This window comes from Canis aureus, chromosome 14, assembly GCF_053574225.1.
Source record: "Canis aureus isolate CA01 chromosome 14, VMU_Caureus_v.1.0, whole genome shotgun sequence".
In the NCBI taxonomy this organism is placed as follows: domain Eukaryota; kingdom Metazoa; phylum Chordata; class Mammalia; order Carnivora; family Canidae; genus Canis; species Canis aureus.
In genome coordinates, this window is record NC_135624.1 from 25289235 (window position 1) to 25314368 (window position 25134).

Here is a 25134-nt window from a genome sequence, read left to right on the forward strand (position 1 = left end):
ATGAGTGAGAAGGGTAAGCTGGAAAGGAACAGCATTTATTGACCATTTATAAGAATGATCTAGAAGCCCACCAGTCCTACATCTTATTCTGATGGATTTCTCCCTTGCCCATTTTCTCGACATCTGTATTTTGTCAAAGACTATATACTCCTTGACTTGACCTTTGCCTGACAAATGGAGGGACCAGAAAAATAACTGTTCTCTTGCGTTTCCTTCCATTAAGGATTCTGTTTTTAAAAAATTAAGAGAAAATTTAACTTGACTAGTATGTCCACAGAGAATTTCTGGTGAGGTTTCTAATTATTCTGACATAGGACCCCTCATTGGGAGGTATGGCATCTTAGACTTCCCCTTTTGTTTCCTCTGTAATTGATTTTCTTCATCAGAGTATTAAATGCTTATCTTACAAAAACAGGGCAGGAGTGCTGTGTCCTGGAGAACCCACACAGCAATGCATGCCTCACAGATCCTCAGTCCCTGTTGAATGAGTGATGGCTGAGAAATACCAGACCAAGTCAGACTCTGGATTATCTTACCTCAAAGCTTTAGTTCCAGCTGTGGCACCAAGGGATGCTTTGTATGAGGCCATGATAATTCCACAAAGAAAAATTACTCAGTGTTTGACTGGTCAGGGACATTTAAAAGATGTGAATGGGTCCCAGAGAAATTAAATGATTTTTTTAAAGGTCACGGTTAATTAATCATAGTCTAGACACTAAAACCCAAGTCTCTAAAGTGGTTTACCTTTCTTTCCAGGATAATAAACAAAGGTTTGTGTATTCCTCCTCTGAACTCCAAGGGAGGCCAGATTTTCACTATATAGAAGATCTCCCTCCTATTTCATTTCTTCTTTAGCATCTCTGACTGCCCTTCCCTGCCTCTACAACATCCATATACTACATATTGCCCTCAGAATGCTAATGTCTTCTCAGAATCCAGCAGTCCTTGGCCCTGAACAAGTCCATGAATTTGATATCTTGTAGTGGCCCACCTTTCCCTCCTCATCTCTGGACCTCTACTTCCACCTTTCCAATGGACACGTCACTGCTTGTCTCACAGCACCTCCAACTCAACCCATCCTATTAAACCCATCAGCTTCCAATCTAACCTTATTCCACATCCTGGATTAGCACCACTAGCTATACTTGCTGCTCCAACCAGAAGCGGAACTCAACTTTGAATCTTCATTCTTAACCCTCAACAGTCAATTCAACCACTGGCTCTATTGATTCTTCCCCTTAAAGACTCTGGAACTTGCTCCACTTCTTCATCCCCAGAATTGTTGCCTATACTGAGTTCCATAGCACCCACTAGGCTTAGACTACTGCCGTAGGCTTCCTCCAACCCATCTTCCATACTATAACAAAATGGTCTTTCAAAAACACAAACCCGATTAGATCACTATTGCTTCAAAAGTCACTGGCATCTGTCAGCCCTACATACCCTCCATCCGTAACTGTTTCCTCTGTCTGGACTGTCTTATTTCTTCTTATTATCTGATGAATTCTGTTCATTGTTTAAGACTCAGCTCAAATGTCATGTCATCTATAAAACCTAGCTCTGCCTCTCTCTGGTCCCCTGGTATTTTGTACATATGTTGCTTTCAGCTCACCAAGCTATCGGAGTCTCAGGGGGAGGAAGCCTGTGTCTTACTCTGTCCTAGGCCTTGGCTCCTAGTACAGTGCCTGCTACATAACAGGTATTCAGTCCTCCCAGTCAACACATACATAGGGCATCCTATGTGCCAGGCCCTATGCTAGGTCCTGGGAATGCAGAACCATGAGGACTTGGCACTTGCCCTTGAGGAATTTATTAATTGACTGGCTTGTTCATTCCACAAACATTTATTCAACACCTGCTATGTGCCAGGAACTCTGCCAGACACTGAGAATATAAGAACAAAGTAAGACCAAGTCAGAGGAGGTCCCTCTCCAGTGAAGTTTATATATTTGTTACCTTTAGAAAGGTATGCAACAAATAAACAAAAAATGATTACAGATTATGATTGTGAAGGAAATTTTGTAAGGCTACAGTGATCAGGAGAATGTGGGGGACTTGGTGTGGTAGTGACATTTAAGCTGAGTGTTGAGAAGGAATGAGCCATGCAAAGTCCAAGAAAGAATGTTTGAGCAAGAGGAAAGCCCATGCACACCAGTCTTGAGGATGGACTGAGAGAGGCACGTTTTGGGTCCCCTTGAGGACCCATGTGTCAGGGACCCAGCCTAGGAAGCAATATGAGATGAGGCAGAGAATAGGCCAGGGGCACTCATGCCATTGTCTCAGAAATCACTGGAAAGAGTTTGGGGGCTTCCTAAGCACAAAAATGTGGCTGAATGAATGAATTCAAATAAACACTTTCAGATGTTCCAAACACTTGTATGGAGCTCACTGGCAACGTTTCTCAAATAATGACAGCTTGGTCTGGAAGCAACCCCCAAGCCTCTAGAAGAGGTAGTAAGAGCAGTGACGAAGGACATTGGTTCTGGACCCTGCTGGGGCTCCACTCCAGCTCAGCCTCTCAGTACTGCATTACTCTCCTTCCTCTGCTATGGTACCCACCTGTCAAACAAAGGTGAGAAGACTTTCACTGCCTCCAGATGCCTAAGAAATTTCTGTTAAATGGACAGCATGCACACTGGCAGATCCTGACTCAGGCTCATGAGTGGCTCAGGGTGGAATAAAATCTCCATTTTTCCCAAGTCTCTCAGTATTCCTAGTGTGTGTCTATATATCTGACTCTTCCCCCAAACTTTCAAATGTCTGAGAACAGACAGCAGAAACACCTAGTCCCCTCTTGATTCAAACTGTGATTTGGTAGATCATCTTGAGGCTGAATATTTTTCAGTTTTCCAATTACTATGTCAACAGACATATATAAAGGTTTTTTTTTTAACCTAGGGGGTGTACCTCAAGATTGCTTTAATTTTTATTTCTTTGATCACTAGTGTGTGTGGTGGATCCCTTCAGGATCCTCCAGCAACAAGATAGTCCTTGTCCAGATTTCTAGAAAGATCTACACTGACCCTTATCTTGTTTCAGGAAGCAATGGCCAAGGAGGCCAAGGGAATCATTCAGCAGCAGAAGAAAAAGTTATCTCTTGATGAAATCATCCACGAAGCAGAGAACTTTGTGGAAAAAATACGCTTCCTTGTTGATGAGGTAATCAACTCTAAAGGCAAACTTCCTTTGGGAGATTAAACCAAATGTATTCCTAGTGAGGTTTGAATGTTTGATAAGAGTGCCTGAGCTAAGCAGGCACTATTAGTTTAGGGGTGGAAAGGAGATTTTTAAATTAAGCCAAATATGTACAGCTTTGTTGATTTTTAAATGAAGTCTGCGTATTCAGCAGAAATAAAAAGCACATCCCTTAATGGAATCAAGAAAAGTCAAAATAAGTATGGGACCTTTGATAAGCTTTCAACTGTCAAAGGATTTAAACTCATATTCAGCAAAAGTCAAAACAGCTTCTCATTTTAAAGTTAGTTGTAAACAGTATCTTCTGTGACTTCTAGAATGATCTAAAAAGATCCTCCTATTTGCTTCTGTTAGATACCGGGTTTTGTGTCGGAAGGTTTCAAGGAGAGGTACATACCTACTGCTTCTGTCAGTCTCAAAAGTTGTATTTCTTGGTGCAAATCTATCACTCCCTGGGGACCAAATAAGCAGTGAGATAGGAAGTCATGTCAACAGAGGCAGGAATTTTATTAAGCACCTAGAAGGTTCAAACCAAGCATCAGGACTTTAGGTCTGTGCCTGACTGACCCTCTAGGAAACCTCCTCACTGATATTTCTGTTTCCATATCAAGAGAGAAGGCATGTCCTTTTTGGGAACAAATGACACTAGAGGATTATAGGATTAAAAGATAGAACACCTGCTTTGAGCCTAGGAAAGTCAAAGCATAGTTTATGACAATGTACCTCCCTTTTGCTTTGGGCCAGCTATGCTGGCTCAGAAATATGCATTTCAAACACTCACATCCTAATGGGCCTCTTGGCAGGGAATTCTGTAATTCCTATCTCTATTAGCTCAATTTTAAAGTAGAATTTTATGTGCAATTTAGTCAAGTTTCTCCTGAAGAACCACCTAAAATGGAGCTAAAATACTTAGCAGCCATATTTTAGGTCATAAGTCCCTTGTAGAATTGTTTTTTCCTTCCTTGACAGTAAACAGAAAGACATTCAAAGACATTCATGGATTTTTATTTCTGCTTTTTCATTTGAATATTCTGGAATGTTACCTGGCTCTACGGAGCACCCATGTTTGAGGATAAAACATTATTATATGATTACAAAAAAAAGCAAAAACAAAGGGGAAGATGTTTTATTTTATAGGCAGACATAAGTAGGCCACCAGGGGTGCCAAATCGTGGGTACGCCTTGCATATCAGTAAAGCACAATAGCACAATTGGGTATATGGGGTTTGCATGTACTTGTAAGTCATGATATAAGACTTTCTCAAAGAAGCTGCACTTCACTTGCTTGCTTTCATAGATGGGTAAATGTCTAGATGGTTTAAGTCACAGAATTTGTTTTACAGAGGGGGACTGTTTCAGGATAGGGGAAATCTGGAAGGGTACCTGTTAAACACCAACTCATCAGATCCATTCCCCTTCATTCCCACAGCCACAGCACACCATTCCCGACGTCTTCATCTGGATGCTTAGCAACAACAAGAAAGTGGCATATGCCCGCATTGCCTCCAAAGACCTGCTCTATTCCCCCATCAGGGAGCAGATGGGCAAACACTGTGGGAAGATCAAAACTCATTTCCTCAAAGTAAGTTTGCACTATTTTTGACTCAAAGACAGGAAATCTCCATTTTTCCCAAGTCTCTCAGTATTCCTAGTGTGTGTCTATATATCTGACTCTTCCCCCAAACTTTCAAATGTCTGAGAACCGACAGCAGAAACACCTAGTCCCCTCTTGATTCAAACTGTGATTCGGTAGATCATCTTGAGGCTGAATATTTTTCAGTTTTCCAATTACTATGTCAACAGACATATATAAAGGTTTTTTTTTTTAACCTAGGGGGTGTACCTCAAGATTGCTTTAATTTTTATTTCTTTGATCACTAGGAGAAACAAACATTTTTTCTGTTAGTTTTTTATCTTTTCTCTTGTGCAATTTGTCTGTGTCACGGTTTCATGTGAGTTCATCTATATTTTAAAAATAAATTACAAGAGAAAAGATTCGTATTTCACAGAACTGGTAGCTTAGGATTCCTGTGGCCTTCAGTTGTTAAATTCATCTTGGGTCCATGCACCCTTCATGAAGACAGGTCACTTAATGCCTCATGAGTGGACAATCATAGATACAATCTCTGGATGGATGCTGCTGCTGACTCTAAATCAAAATTTGAGCTTTCTTAGAGACCCTGCTCTAAGAAAAAGACCCTGCTCTAAAGACCCTGCTTTATCTCTACTACAAATTTATATCCCAGAAGTAGACTTGAGCAAATCTGGAGAAAGAGTGGTCCAGAGGCTTACCACTCACCACTGATTGACAAGAATGTGTAATTTGGCTGATTAGCTCTTCCTAACTCATCATAGACTTTCCTAGCAATTCCAGTTCTGATTTCTTGCTAGAGGGAGGGTGAGAAGGCTCATGAACCATGCCATATGAAGAATGGGTGAAGAGAAGACTGCTCGACTGAGAAGAGTCTTGATGGCATGAGAGAGTTTTGAAGTGATTGTAGGGCTACCACATGCTGATGAGTTGAGTGTGTGTGTGTGTGTGTGTGTGTGTGTGTTTCCATAGGATAGAAGCTGGCACCATGATAGCTGTTGTAGGGAAATAGCTCCCTATACAGAGGTCCATATTTGTTCTTTGTCCCCTTGATATAAATACAGCAATGGGCAGCTAGGTTAGATAGCCTCTAAGCACCATCCAAACGTTAGAGTCTACCTTAGATGTGATTGTTAAATGTTGCAGACAGAAGAGGCAATAGGGATAATGGTTTAATGCTTGGGCTTTAAAACAAGGTGAATCTGGGTTGAAACTTGAATTAGTTGGTCAGGGCTGCTATAACAAAGGACCACTGAGTGGTTTAAACAACAGAAACATCTCTCAATTCTGAAGGTTGGAAATCTGAGATTAAGATATCGGCAGAGCCATGCTCCCTCTGAAAGTGCTAAGGAAGCACCTGTTCTAGCTTCTGGTAGTCCCTTGGCTGGTGGAAGCATAACTCCAATCTCTGCATTATGTTCTCTCTTTGGTGTGTATCTCTTCATATGAAGTCCTTTTTGTAAGAATCATATTCCAGTTAGACTTCATGTCAACTATATCTGCCATGACCCTATTTCCAAATAAGATATCGGGGATTATGACTTTAATGTATGAATTTTAGGGAGATACAGTCTAAACTACTATAGAATTCTGGGGCTAATATTTATAAGGTGTGTGACCTCGAGCAAGTCACTTAACATCTTTGTCTTTCCTATTCTTCACCCATCGAATGGAGATGGTACTGAGGGTTAAGTGGGTAATTGCTCATAAAGAAGGCAGAGTGGAGTCATCCTGAATAATCACTCAATAAATGTTGGCATTCAAACAAATGGCATCTAACATCTAGAGAACGTTTCTGGAATCGTGTTCCCGTTCATATCTGGTGAAGTACCTGTGGCTCTGTATGTTATTTTCTATCATGTGTGTCTCATGATTCTGAAACTGATCCCTGTAAAATTGTAACGGAAAAAAAACATTCACGCTAGTTATTTACCACAAATGTCAGGGTTTCTCTTCAAATATCTCCATCCAAGGAATTCTGGGGTCACAAGAAACATTTGTCTTAAAAATAGCAAATTGTTTCAGAAGGCTCTATGCTAAAAATACTAGAAAATCAGGGTAAAGTTCCTCCCTCCTAAATATTGTGATGTATGCTGTCTTTATTTAAAATTAGAACAAAGAACAGCTGTCACATTAAGCCCAAGGATGGACATAACAGAATTTAGAAGCTTCACCCTGTGGCCTTGGCTTACGTCTGTCTGTATTTTCCTTTTGCTGTTGGAATTACTTTGGGTGATAGCTTTTTAAATTTTGTTGAATTCAATTGCACTGACTTGATGAGACATCTTGATAAGATGACTCAGCAAAACTATTTTCATATCAGTTTTGATTGTCACCCTTTCTTTTCCTTTCCTCTCTCCACTTCTCTTTATGTCCCTTTCTCCTCACTGAAATGGTAAATCTGAGAAAAGCAAGAGTGGCACCAGGGAGGGCAAAGTGTTTACCCACCTACCAGTTGCTCTGGTTTCTTAGCTGGGAATTAAAAATGCAGGAAGACAGAGCAGAGAATGCAAAAATTTCCAAAATCTCCAGAACAGAGTTTCCTCAAAATTTATGCTGTGGAACAGTTAACCTTTGAGTGGCTCCATGAGCTTCCATGGTCAAATTCATCTAGGAGGTTGCAAGTGCCCACTAGCCAGTAGAGGGCTCCCAGAAGTTCTGCTGTCAGGAAACATCTCTAACTTTTAAGACCCACGCTTGCCAACATTATTCATCTAGAATAGTTATTTACAAATGTTAGGAAACTACTTTTACTAGGGGCCCAGTTTGGGGAATATTAATCTAGAGGAAACCAAAGTGCCTCATCTGAAGGCACATGGCCAAATAAATAGTAACAGTAAATCATGGTCCCTAGTTCCATGGTCTTTCTTGTTTTCTAATTTAAATATGTTCATAATGCTTTAGTGAACAGGATAAAACTGCTGGAACAAAATTTTCTGAGCTCAGCCCCGTCCATCCTCCAAAGGAGCAGAGCTTTCCTGTTTGGCTTAGGTCTTATCACCACTGTAACCACTGTAGCTGTAGGATAGAAAAAGACATTCATGACCAAAAGGAAACTACTTGTGGGAGGAGATAGATGCAATCAGAACCCAGATAGAGGGTGGCATTTCACCTTCCTTTTCTCTTCACCTGTGTGAAGTCACCACTCCGTGTGAGTCCACCCCAGCTGGACTCTAGGGAGCCCCTCCTCCATCTCGCCTCCATCTGAATCCCATCTCCTGAGTCCAGTCAACTTCTCAGGACCCCAGCCTTCAATCCAGCCTTCCCTAGGATGCAGCACCAAGTGGTGGCTGGGTCCTGCCACAGACTGAAATCTCTACAAGGCAAGCACACCCTCTCTTTCTAGTACCAGTTGCCAACTTCAGCACGGTTTGTGTGAATTACCATGTCTTGTCCACATAATGAGCAAGATTCCTCAGCCTTGTCTGTGTCATTCTCTTTCTCCTCGAAGGCTTTTAGCAAATCCCTTCTTGGCCCAGAGTAAGCACTCATTAAATGTTAGCCTGTATCACCACTGTTAGTTCCCAGCCTTGTATCAAGATACAAGGGTTCTCGCCTTCCCTCTTCCTGGGATGCCGTCTCTCTACTGGTCCAACTCTTGAAGTATCCATTAAAGCCCAGTGAAATATTTGACTCACAAAGAAAAGATGGAAATACCTGCTACTACTTCTCTGCTCTCTTAGCATTTTCTCCCTTACACCTGACCTTCCACTTGAATAAATGAATGAAAGTCGGCCTCCTTGTCTAGATGTGAGCTAATGACAGGGGGCCTGGAAGTGTGTCTTGGTCATTGTGTTGCCCTCCCCACCCCACTGCCTCGGGAAGGCCTAGTGGCACTTCAGGTAGTTACTAAATTCAGTTGCTGTAAATCCATTTAAGAAACCCACAGAGCAAGATAGAAAGGTAAACAACCATGCTCAATTTTGGATTCAGGTGCTCTCCACCGGTGCCCTGAAATCTGTCAGAGCAAACTGTAGCCTCTCATGTAGGATTTTGTGATTCTCTCTGGAAAAGAAGTGGTTTGGAAGGAAGGGGAAAATATGGACAGGAAATCTGAGGAAACACTAAGAGACACTTAGCTGAGTCAACAAGATCTGGAGAGATAGCTACTCTCAGAATGAAAGTCTTGCCATCAATCCTAAACACAGCTGAGTCTGGGGTTTGGGAGTCCTTAGTTGGGGGAAGGAGTCCCCTAACCCTGGTGACTAGGAAATAAAGAAGCCATACTGCATTGAGTTATATCCTCCACACCTTGAGAGCACATGCACCTGCATATGCACATCTGTATGTGCAGACACATACTATTTACACTAAGACACACAGATTCAAACAAACATAAATAGAAATCCAAATCAGAGTACATTCAAAGGAGAGCATGCAGGGTAAAAAGTGAACTTGAAACCACGCTGCATCAGGAAGGGATGAAGAGACTAGAGATGGTTAAGAAAGGACAACAGTAGACAGGTAGGTCTCTTCAAGCACAAGGAGGCCTGACTTTTGGAAGAAGCACATGAGTCCTTCTGAATGAAGCAAAAAGGTAGAGAAGCTGTGGTTGGAATTCCAGGTGCCCAGAAGTTCTGGGAAAGGAAGTTTCAACTCAGTGTTGGAAGAGGCAAGCAATGGGGGTACAGAAACCAGCACCTTGCTCTGGAACTGTCTCTGGTCGAGAAGCCAGCACCTGGCTCTGGAATTATCTCCCCTGGATTTGGGTGCTGGCTTTGTCACTTGAAAGCTGAGCCATCTTAGGGAACTTCTTAAACCCCTCTGAGCCTGAGTTTCCTCAAATATAAAACAAGGGGCAATAATCATACCCTCATGTTAGATTTAAATGATCTAGGGCTTGGAAATACCTACTTGAACTTCAGGCCCCACTAAACCTGGATCCTCCTCTGGAATGGTACATGGTGGCAACTGGGGTCACTGGTCTCATTTTGATATAAGATTAGGTCCTGAAAACTGTTCTCTGAATACCTACCCTGGGTGTGTCCCCAGATCCACAGAACCTTTTTTTCTCAAAGAGAGGCTCCTACTAATGAAGGGGTCTTCCTTGTAACCTTTCCCCAGCTTCCTGGAAAAAGGCCAGCTGGTTGGTCAGTGCAAGCGAAAGTCGATGTGTACCTTTGGCTGGGCTCCACCAGACACTCCAGTGCCATGTTGGACAACTTGCCGGTAGGCTATGAAGCAGAAATGTCCTCCAAAGTGGCTGGCGCTAATCAACCCCCAGCCAACCTGCTCTACCAAGGTATGATGTCCACTGGGGGTCATTAGGTGTCTCTGGTGGACTTCTGAGAAAACGGTGAGGAGGGTGGCATGTGTGAGCTGTTTGTACATTATTTTTGGATCAATTTATTAATCTTTTCAAAACATAGTTTCTAAATTTTCTTCCTTACTTTCCAATGTCCCATCTCAAAAGAACAAAGTGAAGCTGTTAAATACATCTGAAGTAAAATTTGTTTTTCTGCTGATAGAACGCAATTTGGGTTTCTTCCTTGGCAGATTATATAGATTGAGCTTACATTTGAAGCAGAAGATGTCTTTTAAAAACACATTGTAAGTTCTTGCTCTGATATGACGTGTGGAGTTCCTTTTCAATAGAACTAGGATTTTGACCTATAAACAGCATTTACATTTAACAGTAATGACCTAGTGGGAACTGGTATCACTGGGATCATTTGTGTTTCTTTAGCTTGGGTCTTGATTGGCTTTAGAAATTCAGCATCCTTTTGTAATCCTTTCTTCTATGTAGATATTTTCTACTAGTGCTGTTATTTACATTTTCACATAATTTTGGATTATAAATATAATAAACTGCCTTACAGTTGCAATTTGCATTGTTTCCAAATGGCTTCAATTTGCAGGATCTTCAGACATAGTAGACTGCAGTTTCACCTTCACTTCAACTGAAGATAAATTTTGAACTGAGCCGGTGCTGGAAGCATAGGAGAGCTTCCACAAATCCAGGTTTTCTGTGTTACACAAGGCTCCTCTGATGTTGGTTGACCTTGACTGCCAGTGGAATTTAAGTGGCTCACTAGTTGGAGAAGACAAGGTTCTAGGGATATTTATCCAGTGGTTCAGCTCATGGCTTCCATGCCCAGTGTCAATGCATAAAAGCAAGGAAAGCTCACCCCTGTCCTTTTGGAAAGTGCATAACCCTTACCATGTGCCAACCGTTGTGTCCTCTGCTTTATACATTAGATTGAATTTATTTGTCACATCAACCCTGGGTAGTTTCTTCATTTTACAGAGAGAAAGAGGATGTATCAGAAATGCTTAGAAATTGCCCAAGATCACATAGTTAGTAAACGTTGAAGTGCACTTCTCCCAACCCTGCTTTATTTGCACTGCTTTCCATCCTTTCTTTAAAGAGTTTTCATCTTTGAATGAAAGATACCCACATCAAGTTATCTTGTTATTTCTGTAGATACTATCTCTAGAGATCTAAGCTACCTGGACATATTTGCTGTCCCAGCTACTAACAACTTAAAGGAGAGGAAAGATTTTTTTCCAAAGCTTTCTGACCCTCTGCAGTGTGTTATTTTCATGGAGTGACCTAATAAACTTTCTCCTCTGTGCACTGACTTTGATGGCTTTGGCGGCCTTCCAAGCCCACTGGAGAATTTTGCTTCTTCACTTATTTTTGTGCTTCAGAAAATATCCATCCAACCAATAATTAATTTGCACCTACATATGGCAGGCGCGGTGGGAAAACTAGCAGGGGATGCACAGATGAGACAGGGGTCGTTCTGCCGTCTAGTGGGGGCGATCAGACTTGTCTCTACTAACCACAGGTGTGAAAAGTGAACTATAACGGTGGGTCACCAAATCGTAAGAGTGAAGAGGAAACTGAATTTATTAGTCTAAGGGGCAGAGCTGATAAGGGGTTTTAGAAAAACAAAAACCTCAATTAAATAAATGGGTCCCCTTAGAGTTGTGCGTTGTACTGCCTATGTGGCTGCAGCTGGGGGCTCTGAGGGACACCCAGGTGGCCCCCAACTGTTATTATCACAGATAATGAGTAATAGTAACAGCCACACCACTAATAAAGTTCTTCCCATATGCCAGGCATCAAATTCTTAGTCCTTTGATCTATCAATTTGACTAGCTCTACTTAGTTAAATTAATAATAGTTCTTCATAGGGTTATTATCCCCATTTTGTAGGTGAGGAAATAAAGGCACAGAGAGGGGTAGTCACTTTGTATGAGTCCATGTATAGACCTGTGTGACATAAGTCTGGGAGTGGCATGGTCGGGGGAGGGTATTTGCACCCTTAATTTAACTAAGTAGAGCTAGTCAAATTAGTATGTGAGGGTTCCTGTATCCCAGTCCCCACATCAACACAAAACACTCATATCCTGAGCACAGTATAATGTTGCCTTTGGGGAGATGGGGAACAGGAATAGGGAAGGGGATAAGAAGAAGCAAATGGACGTAAAAAACAAGAGGGGCCTTACAAAGTCCCATGAACCTAGGAATATAAGCCAACTCTCACTTGGGACTCCACCACCAAACCCTGGTCTGCCCTCACCTGCAGCCCTCTCTCTGCTCCTGTCCTGTCAACAGATGTGCTCACTTCTGCGTTTCACATCCATGTCCTCTGCCTGCATTTCTCACAGGATGTGAGTCCCTGGCCTCCTGTCACTGGAGTGTAGGTGCTTGTCTTATCTTCTCCCCCCTCCCTGGCACTCCCTGATGGCAGCGGCTGGCTTGGCCACTTCAGAATCCTGAGACCAGACTGTACCTGGTATACAGTAGGCACTCAAGATGACATTGGGTGGCTGAATGGAAGAATGGATCAGTGGCTGACCCAAGAGTTTATTGAAGCAAAAGCTATTAGCAGGACAGCCCCTTCCTTAAATATACACACATGAGTGAGCGCATGCGCCAATGGAAACAGCAAGATCACAAAAACATAAAATGTGGTATTTTGGAAAGAGAAGGTGAGTTTGGAATCTGATAGAAGTGAAATCCAGGTTCAGGCATTTGATAGTTCTGCAAACTTGGAAGACTTCTATCACCTTTTTGTGAGCCATTTTCCTCGTACATATATGGGGATGATTATATATGTAATCACAGGGATGTTATGAAGATTAAAACCCATGACATGGTAAAGGTGCCAATGACAATGCCTGGCTCTGAGGTACTTATAAATGCCCCCTCCTCCTTTCTTCACTGCTTCCACTCCAGTTTCAGAGGCCGATGATGCTCCTAGTCTTTGCCTCTGGACACACCCACAGATGCACATGGCACAGACACCTATTCCCCCCTCACTGTTGGGAAAAGCCCACTGATGCCTGTCCCTTTCCACTATTTGTCCCCAGACCGGCATGTCTTTCAGCTGAGAGCACACATGTACCAAGCCCGGGGCCTCATCGCAGCCGACAGCAGTGGACTCTCAGATCCTTTTGCCAAGGTCACGTTCCTTTCCCACTGCCAGACCACAAAGGTAACCAGGGAAGCTCACCTGTCTTCTTCCGGTAGCCCACAGCTGGTCCACAGCAGAGCCCAGCAAAGGAAAAAGCAAGGGCATGTTGCAAATATCTGCATCTCTGGGTATGCAGGTTTTCAGATTCCAAAGCACATGTGCAAGGAAGAGTTGGCATAGGGAAGGCCTCTTGTTCCAATGTGACCCATTGTCCTGCAGCTGAGAAAGCAAGTACCTGAGGTGAAGGAAGCGTGTGGGGAAAGAAGGATGAGGAGAAGAAGTGAGACCTGGCACATCTCAAGGCTTATGATCCAACCTTTGTGACAGGTCTTAACGGGGAGGAACATTTTCCAGCTTTGCAGTTAGGAAGCTCTAGACTTTGTACTGTTGCTTTCTACTTACCAGCTGCGGAGCTTTGCACACTTTTAACTGTACAATGTGGTGTCTCACTCTGTAAAATACAACTTCCTAATGGGTGTTGTAAGGATTAAAGCAAATGGGTCTACACCAGTTTCCTCTGGGCTTTCCCCTCTTCCTATACACTGAGTGCTGAAAGTAGAAGGGTCTCTGATCAGCAGGTGTCCAATTGGATATTTTTCCCATTAGATCATATTCTTCAAGGATTGACTCTGTTCTCTGAGGATTCGGTGTTCTGAGAGGGAAGAGTTCACAAGGGATTCACCATCTCTGGTTGTTAAGACAAACACCGAGGACTCAAAGAGACCTGAGTAGCTCATCTGTTCTCTGGCCACGCTTACTCGCTAAACCTCAATCTGTTGTCTAAAAATAGGGCTGTTGTAAAGAAGCACAAAATTAAGTGTATAAAGTGATTGATGAATGGTGGTCATTACATAGGCTGATGTTACAAAGGCTGACATGTCTCTCCAAAGAGAGGCCCATGCCCTGGGAAATTGCATTTGATTTGTGACACACCGACCTAGATCATAATATGAATCATCATCTCGTCCATTTCTCCAGCACCTGCAGGCTCCTTGCTCTATGATGGGTCCCATGCTGGGCTCAGGGGCTTCACCCTGGAAAACCCCATACTGCGGGGCTAGACAAAGTCTTCCAAGAGCCCTGGAGAGGAAGATTAGTTCTGTCTAAGGGGGGAGATGTGAGAGACCTCAGAAGGAAAGTGACTGCATCTTCACTTAGTGAAGGAGCATGAAAACATATGAGGCATGTAGACTCCAGACTACTTTCTCTTCCCTGTGTTTTGAGAGTTAGTGCATAGCTCAGTGATTAAGAGTATAGACTCTGGAGCCACATTGTTTGAGTTCTGATCCAAACTCTTGAAGCAAAGCCCTCATGATGATGATATCGTATACACTTCCCAGAGAATAAACCACTCAGGACAGTGCCTTGCTTGTAACAGTTTCTATGTGACTCCTTGTTATTATTGTCATCAAGGCTTCCCATCAGAAGCGAGGAAGATTCTCAAAGAATCCCTTGAAGCATTCCTCCACTTGCCACAAAACTGTGGGATGCTAAGCCCTGGTGATCCTGGAGCCCTGGATGGGGAAGGAGTTTGAATGAGCCCACTGGGCTGTAATTATCTTCCTATTTTGCATCTCTATCCAGTACCTCCATTTGATTTGGACTACTATCTCAAAGGAATAAATGGTATTTATCAAATAATCATTTGAATGGGAAAACAGCTCCTGTTGAGCTCTGGACTTTGCCTCCATACTTTTGAACCAATTACTTAATTTTTGTTAGTTATAATAGCTGCCATTTATTAAGAGCTTCCCATGTGCCAGGCATAATGCTAAGCATTTTATACATGTTGTTTACTATATCTCACTAGAGCCTAAAGTGGATGTTATTAGTGTTGTATTCTGCAGATGAGAAGGTAAGTCTTAGGGGCTATATAGGTAGAAGGTGGTAGAGCCAAGATGGAAACCCACGTTGGTCCAGTTCCAAAGCCACTTTGCTTAACTACTCTGTTTCCCTTTTGGTAAGCAGAGGTTCTGGTTTCCCTGCTGTTTCAGTGCTGTGCTGCCTCAGAGCATGTGTGGGATATGCCCCACCTTCACACTCTTCATGATGAGGAAAGCTGAGCTGGGGTCCCTGCGATCATGTTTGAGCTCCACTGTTCACCTGGTAGCACCTGCCTGAACCAACGACATGGAGCAGAGAAAGAGTCTCAGCAGGGTTGGTCCTGCAGCCAGTCCTTTTTAAAGTGACATCATGATATGAAATATCTAAGAAGGGGAATCCAGTTATTCTGGTGACCAAAGGATCAAGGGAAAGGGAGACAGCTCCTCAAAGAGAAAGGCTTTGGAGACAAAAGGGCAAAGGGACCAAGTGGCTGAGAGGAGCTTTAGAGGACAGGAGAGGACATCACGGGGGTGGGGGTGGGGACAGTGCAGAAGCTGATATTTTAAGGAATCAGAGTCCTGAAGACACAGACTGTCTCCTATTAGACAAGAGTACCCAATACACAGACTGCATGTGGGAGATGTTCAGTATCTGCTTATTGATAAATAGTGTGGTGGGGGTGGAGTCAGGTGGACAACAAGCACTTACTGAGCACTGACTGTGTACTAGGCACTTAATACACTTTATCTCAGACAGTGATCATCACAACTCTACAACATTGGCACTAACCCCATTTACATGAGGGAAGCGATGGTTCACAGGGGTTAAATCACCTGCCCAAGTTGAGGCAGGCGATGGAACTAAAGTTCTATCCCAGGGATATATGATTCAAAAGCCATGCTCCATCCATAGTATCTCATTCCTTCTTCAAAGTGTCAACTAAGTACTACCAGAATCTCCCAGATGGCAGCAAACACAGTCATAATGCATAACTCCTCAAGGAAGCCCTGAAGAAGAGAAGCTAGTCATGAACACTTTGGCAGAGAAGTGCGAGAATGTATTTTTGTTTGGGTGAGCCTTTTAGTACCTTCACCTTTAGTGAAGGTGGCCACAGGGCCCTTATACTCATGGGAACAACTCTGAGGACAGGCCAGTGTCATTCATTTATTCTTGCAAATAGTGATTGAGCATGCCATGTTGGTGCCTAATACTGTGCCTAGCACATTGTTTGTTGAATGTGCTAAGAAGTATATGTTGAGTAGATGAATGCCGGTATCTGGAATCTTATTAAGTGGTATTTATAGCCCAAGGTGTCAAGAAAGCCATCAGAATATTTCTATATGAAAGATGCTGTAAGGATCATAAATCACTTTGGTATCACGTGTTGCATGCATACTGTGAAAGACTTCACATTTCTATTTTTAAAACCAACGTAAAAACCCATGTTTCTTTGTGATGTCAGACAGCCACCTAGGGTCAATTTTCCCTGCAACTATGTAACTTCTGTTTGTAAGTTGGTTGAAGCCATTTTTTTCCTGTCCAAAAAGTTCAAAAAATTTTTTTCTGAGATTCGTGTCAAAAACATCACTGTGTCTGAAGCATAAAGTACTCTAAAAGCAAAAAGCAAGAAAGGAAGTGAAATGAGTCAGTCGAAGAAGGACAAACATTATATGTTCTCATACATTTGGGGAATATAAATAATAGTGAAAGGGAATATAAAGGAAGGGAGAAGAAATGTGTGGGAAATATCAGAAAGGGAGACAGAACATAGACTCCTAACTCTGGGAAACGAACTAGGGGTGGTGGAAGGGGAGGAGGGCGGGGGGTGGGAGTGAATGGGTGATGGGCACTGAGGGTGGCACTTGACAGGATGAGCACTGGGTGTTATTCTGTATGTTGGCAAATTGAATACCAATAAAAAATAAATTTATTATTAAAAAAAGGAAGGAAATGGTGAAACGCATAGTATTTTTATGACTCACATGAAGAAAAACAATAAAAAATTCTCTCCTGACCACAGTGCAAACGGTTTAATGGTGTGACTAGAGATGCCTCCTGATGTAAAACTCCTAGATGCCATTTTGATTTGTTCTTTGAAGTCCAGGAAGTAGATCCAGGCTGGATCCCTCTCTGACCACCTCCCCCCATCCCACATGCAGAGTGAGAAGCAAGGGTCTAGTTCAGAGGGGGTGTGGAAATTCCCCATGTCCCAGCACCTCTGTGCTGTGACATCACCCATTTGTCTGCACAGCCTGGAAGAGAGGGAAATGTGACTCTGTGGCCTCTTTCCAGGACTAGCCTCACACATTGACAGGCCAGTTTCGTGCCAGGTACAGAATCCACCCATCCTGCAGACAACCCCAGTGTTCAGCTCTGTGAAACTGGCAGATGTCCAAACATCTAATTGACTAGAGTAGAGGAGGCAAGACTGATAACATGCCCCCTTCTGAGGGTAGCCGTTGAATGGCCTGACAGAGGGGCTGTGAACCACTTCCAGGTGAAACACTCATGGTTCTAAACCAATAATGCAGACTGTTGTCCTCGGTTCTTTGGTTTATCCATCTGTGTGATGGACACAGCCAATAACCAATGTTATTTTCTTTGCTATCGCAGAGAAAAAGATGTCATGCAAAATGGTGAAGGTTAGTTTGGAGACTCTGATTAGTTCAACGCAGTCAAATAAATATCCACAGAACATTGGAATTCCACAGAAGGAATATTAGAGTTAAATCCCACTTTTGAGTATTTAATGACAAAATTTTATTTGTTCATACATGAAGAACCACTAGATCTTCCTCATCCTCAGTGTGCCCTTCCATAAAATATTAGCATCTACTTGGTGAGAGTGGATGAAGTTAGCAGCCTAGGCTTTGGCGCCAGAAGATTCAAGTTGAGTCCCAGTTCAGCCACTTGCTGGCTCCAGATACGTGAGCCCTGGTTTCCTGATCTATAATATATGAGCAGGTAACTGTCCACCTCTCAGAGTGGTTGTGAAGTTTGAAGGAGACCGCAAAGTGGGACAGCTGGTATACAGTGCTCAACAAAGGGTAGCTTATGTTACCTGCAGAGCCCTTCTGGGAGGCTTGAGTTGAAATCAGGTATGCGAATACGATGTTAATCATTACAGAGGGCTCTACTCAGGAACCTATGTAAGCTCTTCAGGACAAGGAATCTGCAACCCCTAGCATCTAGCAAGCTGTGGCTTGGATGTTAAATGACTGAAGGGGGATGACTGGAGTGGGTTCTCTTTGTCCTCCACCAGGAACTGTTGAGTGAATGCACCCCTCCCCCTCCAGCCCTCTCCAATGATCTTTTGCTTTTCTTTTGGCCTCACCGTCCAGGTCATTTCCCAGACCCTCTCCCCTACTTGGAACCAGATGCTGCTGTTCAATGACCTGGTGTTGCATGGAGACCAGAAAGAGCTAGCAGAGTCCCCGCCTTCGGTGGTGGTGGAGCTCTATGACAGTGACGCAGTGGTGAGTGTCCCAGGAGGTGCTGACTGGACTGCAGCCCATTGACCTCCTTTGTCTAGCCAGCCTGTGACTGCTCAGGACCTACAGGTGCCCACAAGCCATTCTGACCTGGGAAAACAATTACAGAACCAGGAAAATGGGTGGTGGTCATTTGCTTTACTAAGGGCTTTTTCACTTAGATTTCCCATTCGATTGCACTTAGAATAGGATCCTGGCCACAAAACTTCAGTCCATACATGCTTCTTCAGGAATAAGATACTTGTATGAAGTCACCTGCAGCTGTACCCAATCTCCAGCTATGTCCCTATTGCTGCTCAGTAAAAATGCTCAATAAGTATGTCCAGGCCTCAGGGTGCCTGGGTGGGTCTATATGTTGAGGGTCTGCCTTTGGCTCAGGTCATGATCCTAGGGTCCTGGGATCCAGTCCTGAATTGGGCTCCCTGCCCAGCAGGGAGTCTGCTTCTCCCTCTGTCCCTCCCCCTGCTTGTGCTCTCTTCTCTCTCTGTCTCTTTGTCTGTCTCTAAAGTAAATAAATAAAATATTCAAAAAAATGTCCAGGCCTCCTGAAAACTACAGGTGTTTACTGACCTCACTTGCAGGGAGAGAACTGGGTGGGGACTGTCACCAGTTCAGCCCTTGTAGCTGGGTCTCTTTTTCCTCTTGGATTTGATTCCAAGCCCAGCAACAACACATTTGTCTCCATCCCATTTCTGTTATGATGTTAACCAAAACTTTTCCTCTCCAACGATGTTTGTGCTCCATACTAAGTAGATTCAAAAGCTTACTGGAAGATTTTTTTTTAATTACTAAGACAAACCTTCTTATTTTATTTTATTTTTCTTCTCTTTTAAATTAAAAAAAAGTCTAAGATAAGAGGCAAAGGCTTATTTCTTTTCTTTGATGTCATGGCCCCCTTGGGAAGTTGACAAAGCACAGAAATATTAAGAACAACAGTTGTTCCAGGAAGCCTTCCTATGTCTCCTCAGCTCCTCAAGCATGCTGGCAGCTCTGATCTTGGTGCAAGGTCAGGAGGAAATTAGCATGGGAGAATTGTAGAGGATGAGCAGGGACCTTGAAGAGTATGAACCCCTCTTGCTTCCTGGATAAGGAACCAGAGACCCAGGAAAGTCAAATGCCTTGTTTAAGGTCACAGGTAGCAGGAGGCTGAGCCAGAACTTGAACCTAGCCTCTTGTGTCCATCCTTTCCTGCAAATGTGGGAGTAGCTGGTATGGCTATACCCCTTTAGACACACACATTCTGTTTTTCCATGTCACTCTCTCTGTACCTTATTCCTCCAGCTGTAAATTGTATATATTTATGGAACACGAGTTCTACTCTTACGAATATAGTATAGATTTTCTGTATAGACAGCCACAAAATCGATACCTTTTCAATTTTGTTGCTAACAACACGATTCCAGGGACGCCTGGGTGGCTCAGTGGTTGAGCGTTTGCCCTCAGCTCAGGGGGTGATCCCAGGGTCCTGGGATGGAGTTCTGCATCAGGCTCCCCAGAGGAGCCTGCTTTTCCCTCTACCTATGTCTCTGCCTCTCTGTGTGTGTCTCTCATGAATAAATAAATAAAAATCTTTAAAAACAAAATGAAACAGTGTGATTCCAGTCCTAAGTATTTTTTTAATTTGAAAATCAGTAACCATAATCAAGCATCTTTGCCAACTCCTAAACCAACCTACTGTACTACGTGGATTTTCCTTTGCTGTCCCTTTGCTTTTCGGACCCCTTCTTGATCTCCATTCTATGTTTGCCCTCCTGGGCCCCACCTGAACCAGACCCTTCACAGAAAAACAAAGCCTACATTTTTACCCCAAAACCAAAAGAAAACATAGGAGAGAAAAAAAATATATGAGAAGTGTATTTTCTTCCTGGAGAGATACACGTAGACATGTAGAAGGTTCTATTTACACCTGTGGGCTGCAGCTACACCCAGGCCCGCAGCCTTCTAGTGGTGATCAGATGATTACATTCCAACTCTGCCAGAATGTGCCTCCAGTCTAAAACTTTCTCTCATTACCCAGTGGCTTGTACCCTCATTAGGGCCCGCTGCTTCTCTAAGCAATGTGTTTTTATTTGGCAAATTAGCTCAGGTTTAAGTTTGCTCTTTTGTTCCAAGGCAATTTTACTTAATTATTCCCAGTTAGGGTCATGGATGAAATAGAGAGCAGACCACTTGCATCCAGTTGCCATAACTCCATCCTACGAGGGACAGTTCTGAACCCACCAGTGGATACAAGTAGGGAGCTTTGTTTGTTTTAAAGTCAAAATAATCATCTAAAATAATCATCAAATCATCAAATAATCATTAGTTTAAACTAAACCCCATTTCCCCCTCAACCAAGTTTCTTACTACAGCCAGGAATGCTAGTGCTGGTTTGAGTCCCAAGGGAATGAAACAGAGCAGCTGAAGCCCTGTGCTGAATGCGGGTGCTGTCCCTGTCCCTTCAAAGTCATTAATCCAACAGCTTTCACTCAATAAATGTAATGAGTGCCTGCCCTGTGCTGGGGGACACAGCAGTGAGTAAAACAGGCAATGCTGCTACATGGAGTTTACATTCCAGCCATTCCTGAGATAAATAGCAAGGCAGCCCCATGCTCTAGCCCCATGCTGCTCCTGGAGGAAGGACATGGTGCCCTCCCATAGTTCCTAAAGAATCTCGAGGCCCACATACATACATACAAAAATGCTTCAATGGCCTCTTATTACCAAGAAAAATGGGCAGAACTGCTCTATCACTTGAATATACTGACCTTCATCACCATCATCGTCATCATCATCATCTTACCATGTATTGAGCACTCACTGTATACCAGTCACTGTGCAAAGCCCATGTATTATTAAGTCAATCTTCACAGCCCCATTAACAGGTATTATTTTGAATCCCTTTTAAGGCGTGAGACTCAAAAAAGTTGAGTAAATGGCCCAAGGCCATAGAGTTAGAAAGTACCTCATGGACTCAGGGTTTGCCTGGACTCCAAAGCTCGTGTTCCTGACCTCAGTGGTATTCTGCCCTGGAGAGCTTTTGGAATGTTTGGTGCCACCTATTTCTTCTTTTCCCCTTCAAGTCTACCTAGATGATTATTTAACTTAATCCACTGAGCCCCCTTTGTTGAGAAGAGAGATAATCCCTAAAAGCCTTGTGCCCAGAAGTTTTCCCTGGGAGCCCAAATGGATTCCCCTGACCTCCTGGCCTTGGTAAGGGATAAAAGGTTCTTGGCGGAAGAAGAGAGTGACTTAGTAGCAAGAGGGAGACACTGAGGCTGACAGTTTTTTATTTTTTTTATTTTTTTTATTTTTATTTTTATTTTTTTTTTTTTGACAGTTTTTTAAAAGTGCATTGATGCAGGTCAGAACTAGGTAGGTAACCATCAGGGACAAATTCCTTTCTTTTCTGCCTTAGGGGAAGCCAGAATATTTGGGTGCCACAGTGGCTGCTCCTGTTGTGAAACTAGCTGACCAGGACTATGAGCCACCCAGACTATGCTATCACCCCATCTTTTGTGGAAGCCTCTCTGGAGGGGACCTCCTTGCTGTATTTGAACTGCTACAGGTATGTGAACTGAAAGTGTCATCTGCACTGGAAATCTACTTTGTCTTCCTGGCCAGAGAAGCTGTGCTAGATCACTGGTCCTGGGTCTGAAAGTGTCTCCTTCTTGGGATCTGGGAACTGCCACTTAAGAGTTCAGGTAATACAGGCTACATCTAGAGCCCCTATAGGTCAGAGTCCCAGGATGAAACATCCTTATGGGTTTGGCCAGCACTGCTCGAGCAGCCCTATATGCAAGTCCTGGAGCTCATACAGACCATGAGAGAATAAGGGGGAAGAAGGGAGCAAACCTGTGGGCACTCACCACATGTGATGATTGCTGCCTCACATAATTTTCATCACATAGACTTCACTCAACCCTGTTGAGGTATTATGAGTCCCATTTTCCAGAATATAAGCCCAGGATTGTTGCAGTTGACTGGCCAAACTCATCATGCAGCTAAGAGCTGAACTGAGACCTTTAAAGCCTCTTGCTTCTACACTGCATCACATAGTTTCCTGAGGACAGGGAAATCTTAATCAGTCCCACTAAGACATAGGGGAATTTATGAACATGTGCCTCAGAAGACTTTTCCAGAAAGCAGAGGCAGGATACTGGGGAGGGAAGCTGAGATCTTAGGTCTGACTGCCCAATGGAAAACCAAATGGGACATGGAGAAGACCTGGAAAAGAAGTGACCAGGGTAGGGCCTCTATCAGAGACCATTGCATTCATTGAGGCAGGTGGCTCTTTACCCTTGGGTCTGACCAATTCCTCTAGAGGCAAGCCTGTTTTTCAGAAATCCCATTTTTAAAAATTCACTTGGTAGAAAAACTATAAAGCAAGTACTCCTCACACATAGAGACCAGGGAGAGGAAAGGTGATAGAGTCAGATCCCATGGGTATGGATCTCATTTCCACCACGGAGTAGTGTGTGACCTTGGGTAAGCTACTTAAATCTCTTTGTTTCACCTGCAAAACGGGGACGATGATCAGTCTACCAAAAGTGACTGGCATGGAATTAATGCTCAACAAATACCACCTATTTTATTATTAGTAGTAGTATGCCACAGAATATTAAAGCAAAATGTCTAGTTCCACCTATTTATTTCATGTGAAGAAATTGAGCTGGTAATAGAGGGGTAAAGACTTGCTTAACATGGCAGGTCAGGGCCTAGAATCTGGCTATACTGATGGACTCCTTGATTGCTGAGAGGCTGGAAAGTATAATGGGGCAGGGAACACCTGAAAGTGCCTTTTAAAAAGATGAATGTTACCGATAGGAACATTTCCCAAAGTGTGCTTCTTGGAACACCGGTCCAAATACAGTGAAAGGAAAGTTTAAGAAATGCTTCACGCTATATATTACAATAACCTGTTTTGTTTTCATTGGTTTCCTTTTAAAAGTTGCTTTTCATTTGTGGTAAGTGGTTCTTTTTAACTTAGCAACACAAAGTTCCCTTTTTCAAAGCAGAATGATACCTCATGAAAATGTTCACTGGATAGTAACACATGTGGTAAAAGTGGCAGAGGATCAGCCGGCTTGGGAAAACTAGATCTGGTGCAAAGCCCCCATTTCACGTGTCAAGAAGCTGAGGCTCAAGTTAACTGGGATTCAGTCAGCTGCTTTTTAAGGATTGGAAGCTGCTTGTTCTGCTCTGAGCCTGAATCCCCTAATCCCTCCATGAGGGGCTGGGTGACTGGTACCTACAGGCTTCCTGAAGGATGCTCTCTGGGTTCCATGGTCTTCCCTTCCTCCATGCTGAGGGCCCCCTTTCCTCTCGCTCCCTCCCTCCATGGTGAGGGTACCCCTCCCCTCTTCCTCCCTCCTTCCCTTCATGCTGAGTGTCTCCCCTCCCTTCATTCAAGCTGAGAGGCCCCCCTTCCTCCCACTAAGCCTACAGTCCCCCCTCCAGTCTTCCCTCCCTCCACTGCTGAGCTGAGGGTCTGGGGGTGGAGGGGAGGGGGAGATCCTGCTGCTTCCTGACAGCTGCATTAATTGTCAGAGGTGAACAGCCTAGGAGATCCAATTTATTAGGGCTTCATTAGGACTTCTCATTTGATTGCTTGTTCAAAAAGTAATTTGATCATCAGCGTGACAATCTTAGTATGTGGATTTCGTACGTGCTGAGAAGACGAGCTGGAAAATGCCTTCATTTGTCACCAGCTGCTCTCAGTTTTCATCTGTGGGTGGTTTGCTTCAGCCTTTCCACTTTCATTACTGAAATGCTTCCCTGTCTCAGGAAAGATTTGGTAACTCGGCTTTTCCATGTCTAGCCTGAATGCACTGGCTCTACTTCCCTCCCCGACCCAAGCCAGCAGCCACCTATCTGCGCAGTCCTGGCACATGGCCCCACTATTCGCCACTGTTCTCTGCCTTGACAACTCAGACTCAGACTTAATTCTTCCTTCTGGGTCCGCACTCTTGGCCAGACCAAGCCTGTCCGTGAACGGTTACCATCTTCCCAGCTGCCATGTAACTCTTCTCTTCGTGTTTCCTGGTCTTCTAGCTTCTTATCCTTTTCTTGTTCACATCATCCTCAACATTCCTTCCAGAAGACAGGTTGGCCCATTCCATTCTCCTCTTCGGAAATCATCAATGGCTCCCCACTTCTTACCTCCAGAAACATGTCTCAAAGTCTATTTTGTGGAACACCAAATACAGTCTCTCTAGATACAATGAAGAGAACGTTTGAGAAATGCCTCATATTATATCCCTCCTGAGGACTTGGAATGCCCACTACCTTGGTCAACACCCTGAGAAGATCTGAAATTTCCCAAATGTTGTGACTATGAAACTTTCTGTGTGTGTGATTTTCACATCTCATGAAAAGAAAGCCTAGCCCATAGGAGAATGTCAGATTTCTGCAGCTTAGCATCTAAGCTCTCCTAAAAACTCATCTTCAAACTGCTTCTTCAGCCTCATATTTCCTCATATTACTCTGCATACTCTCTGGCCTGTGTGTGCCAGCCTGCTCCAGGTTTCCTGACTTCACCACATAGATGTGCAACTCTGCTTTTAGTCCTGCATTAGCCCATTCTGAAATGTCTCCCCACTGCACCCATCCCAACCTCCATGCTGCA

General features: G+C 43.5%; 2 protein-coding genes across 12 annotated transcripts in view; one reads left to right on the top strand and one right to left on the bottom strand.

Annotated features, from left to right (window-relative positions):
* Nucleotides 1-25134, top strand: part of FER1L6 (fer-1 like family member 6) — a 156382-nt gene that overhangs the window by 73986 nt on the left and 57262 nt on the right. For all 4 annotated transcript variants that reach the window (XM_077847127.1, XM_077847128.1, XM_077847130.1 and 1 more), the window contains 6 exons: nt 3040-3159; nt 4625-4777; nt 9851-10028; nt 13109-13233; nt 18378-18512; nt 21925-22074. In XM_077847127.1, coding sequence (XP_077703253.1) covers nt 3040-3159; nt 4625-4777; nt 9851-10028; nt 13109-13233; nt 18378-18512; nt 21925-22074 — 861 coding nt within the window. The remainder of the gene's footprint in view (nt 1-3039; nt 3160-4624; nt 4778-9850; nt 10029-13108; nt 13234-18377; nt 18513-21924; nt 22075-25134) is intronic.
* The window catches only part of LOC144283277 (uncharacterized), a 66484-nt gene that overhangs the window by 15149 nt on the left and 26201 nt on the right, over nt 1-25134 (bottom strand). For 5 of the 8 annotated variants that reach the window (XM_077847133.1, XM_077847132.1, XM_077847131.1 and 2 more), the window contains exon 5: nt 13252-13447. In XM_077847133.1, coding sequence (XP_077703259.1) covers nt 13252-13447 — 196 coding nt within the window. Of the gene's footprint in view, nt 1-13251; nt 13448-14149; nt 21793-25134 lie in introns of those variants that run through there. The other 3 variants (XM_077847135.1, XM_077847134.1, XM_077847139.1) reach the window with 1 other exon arrangement.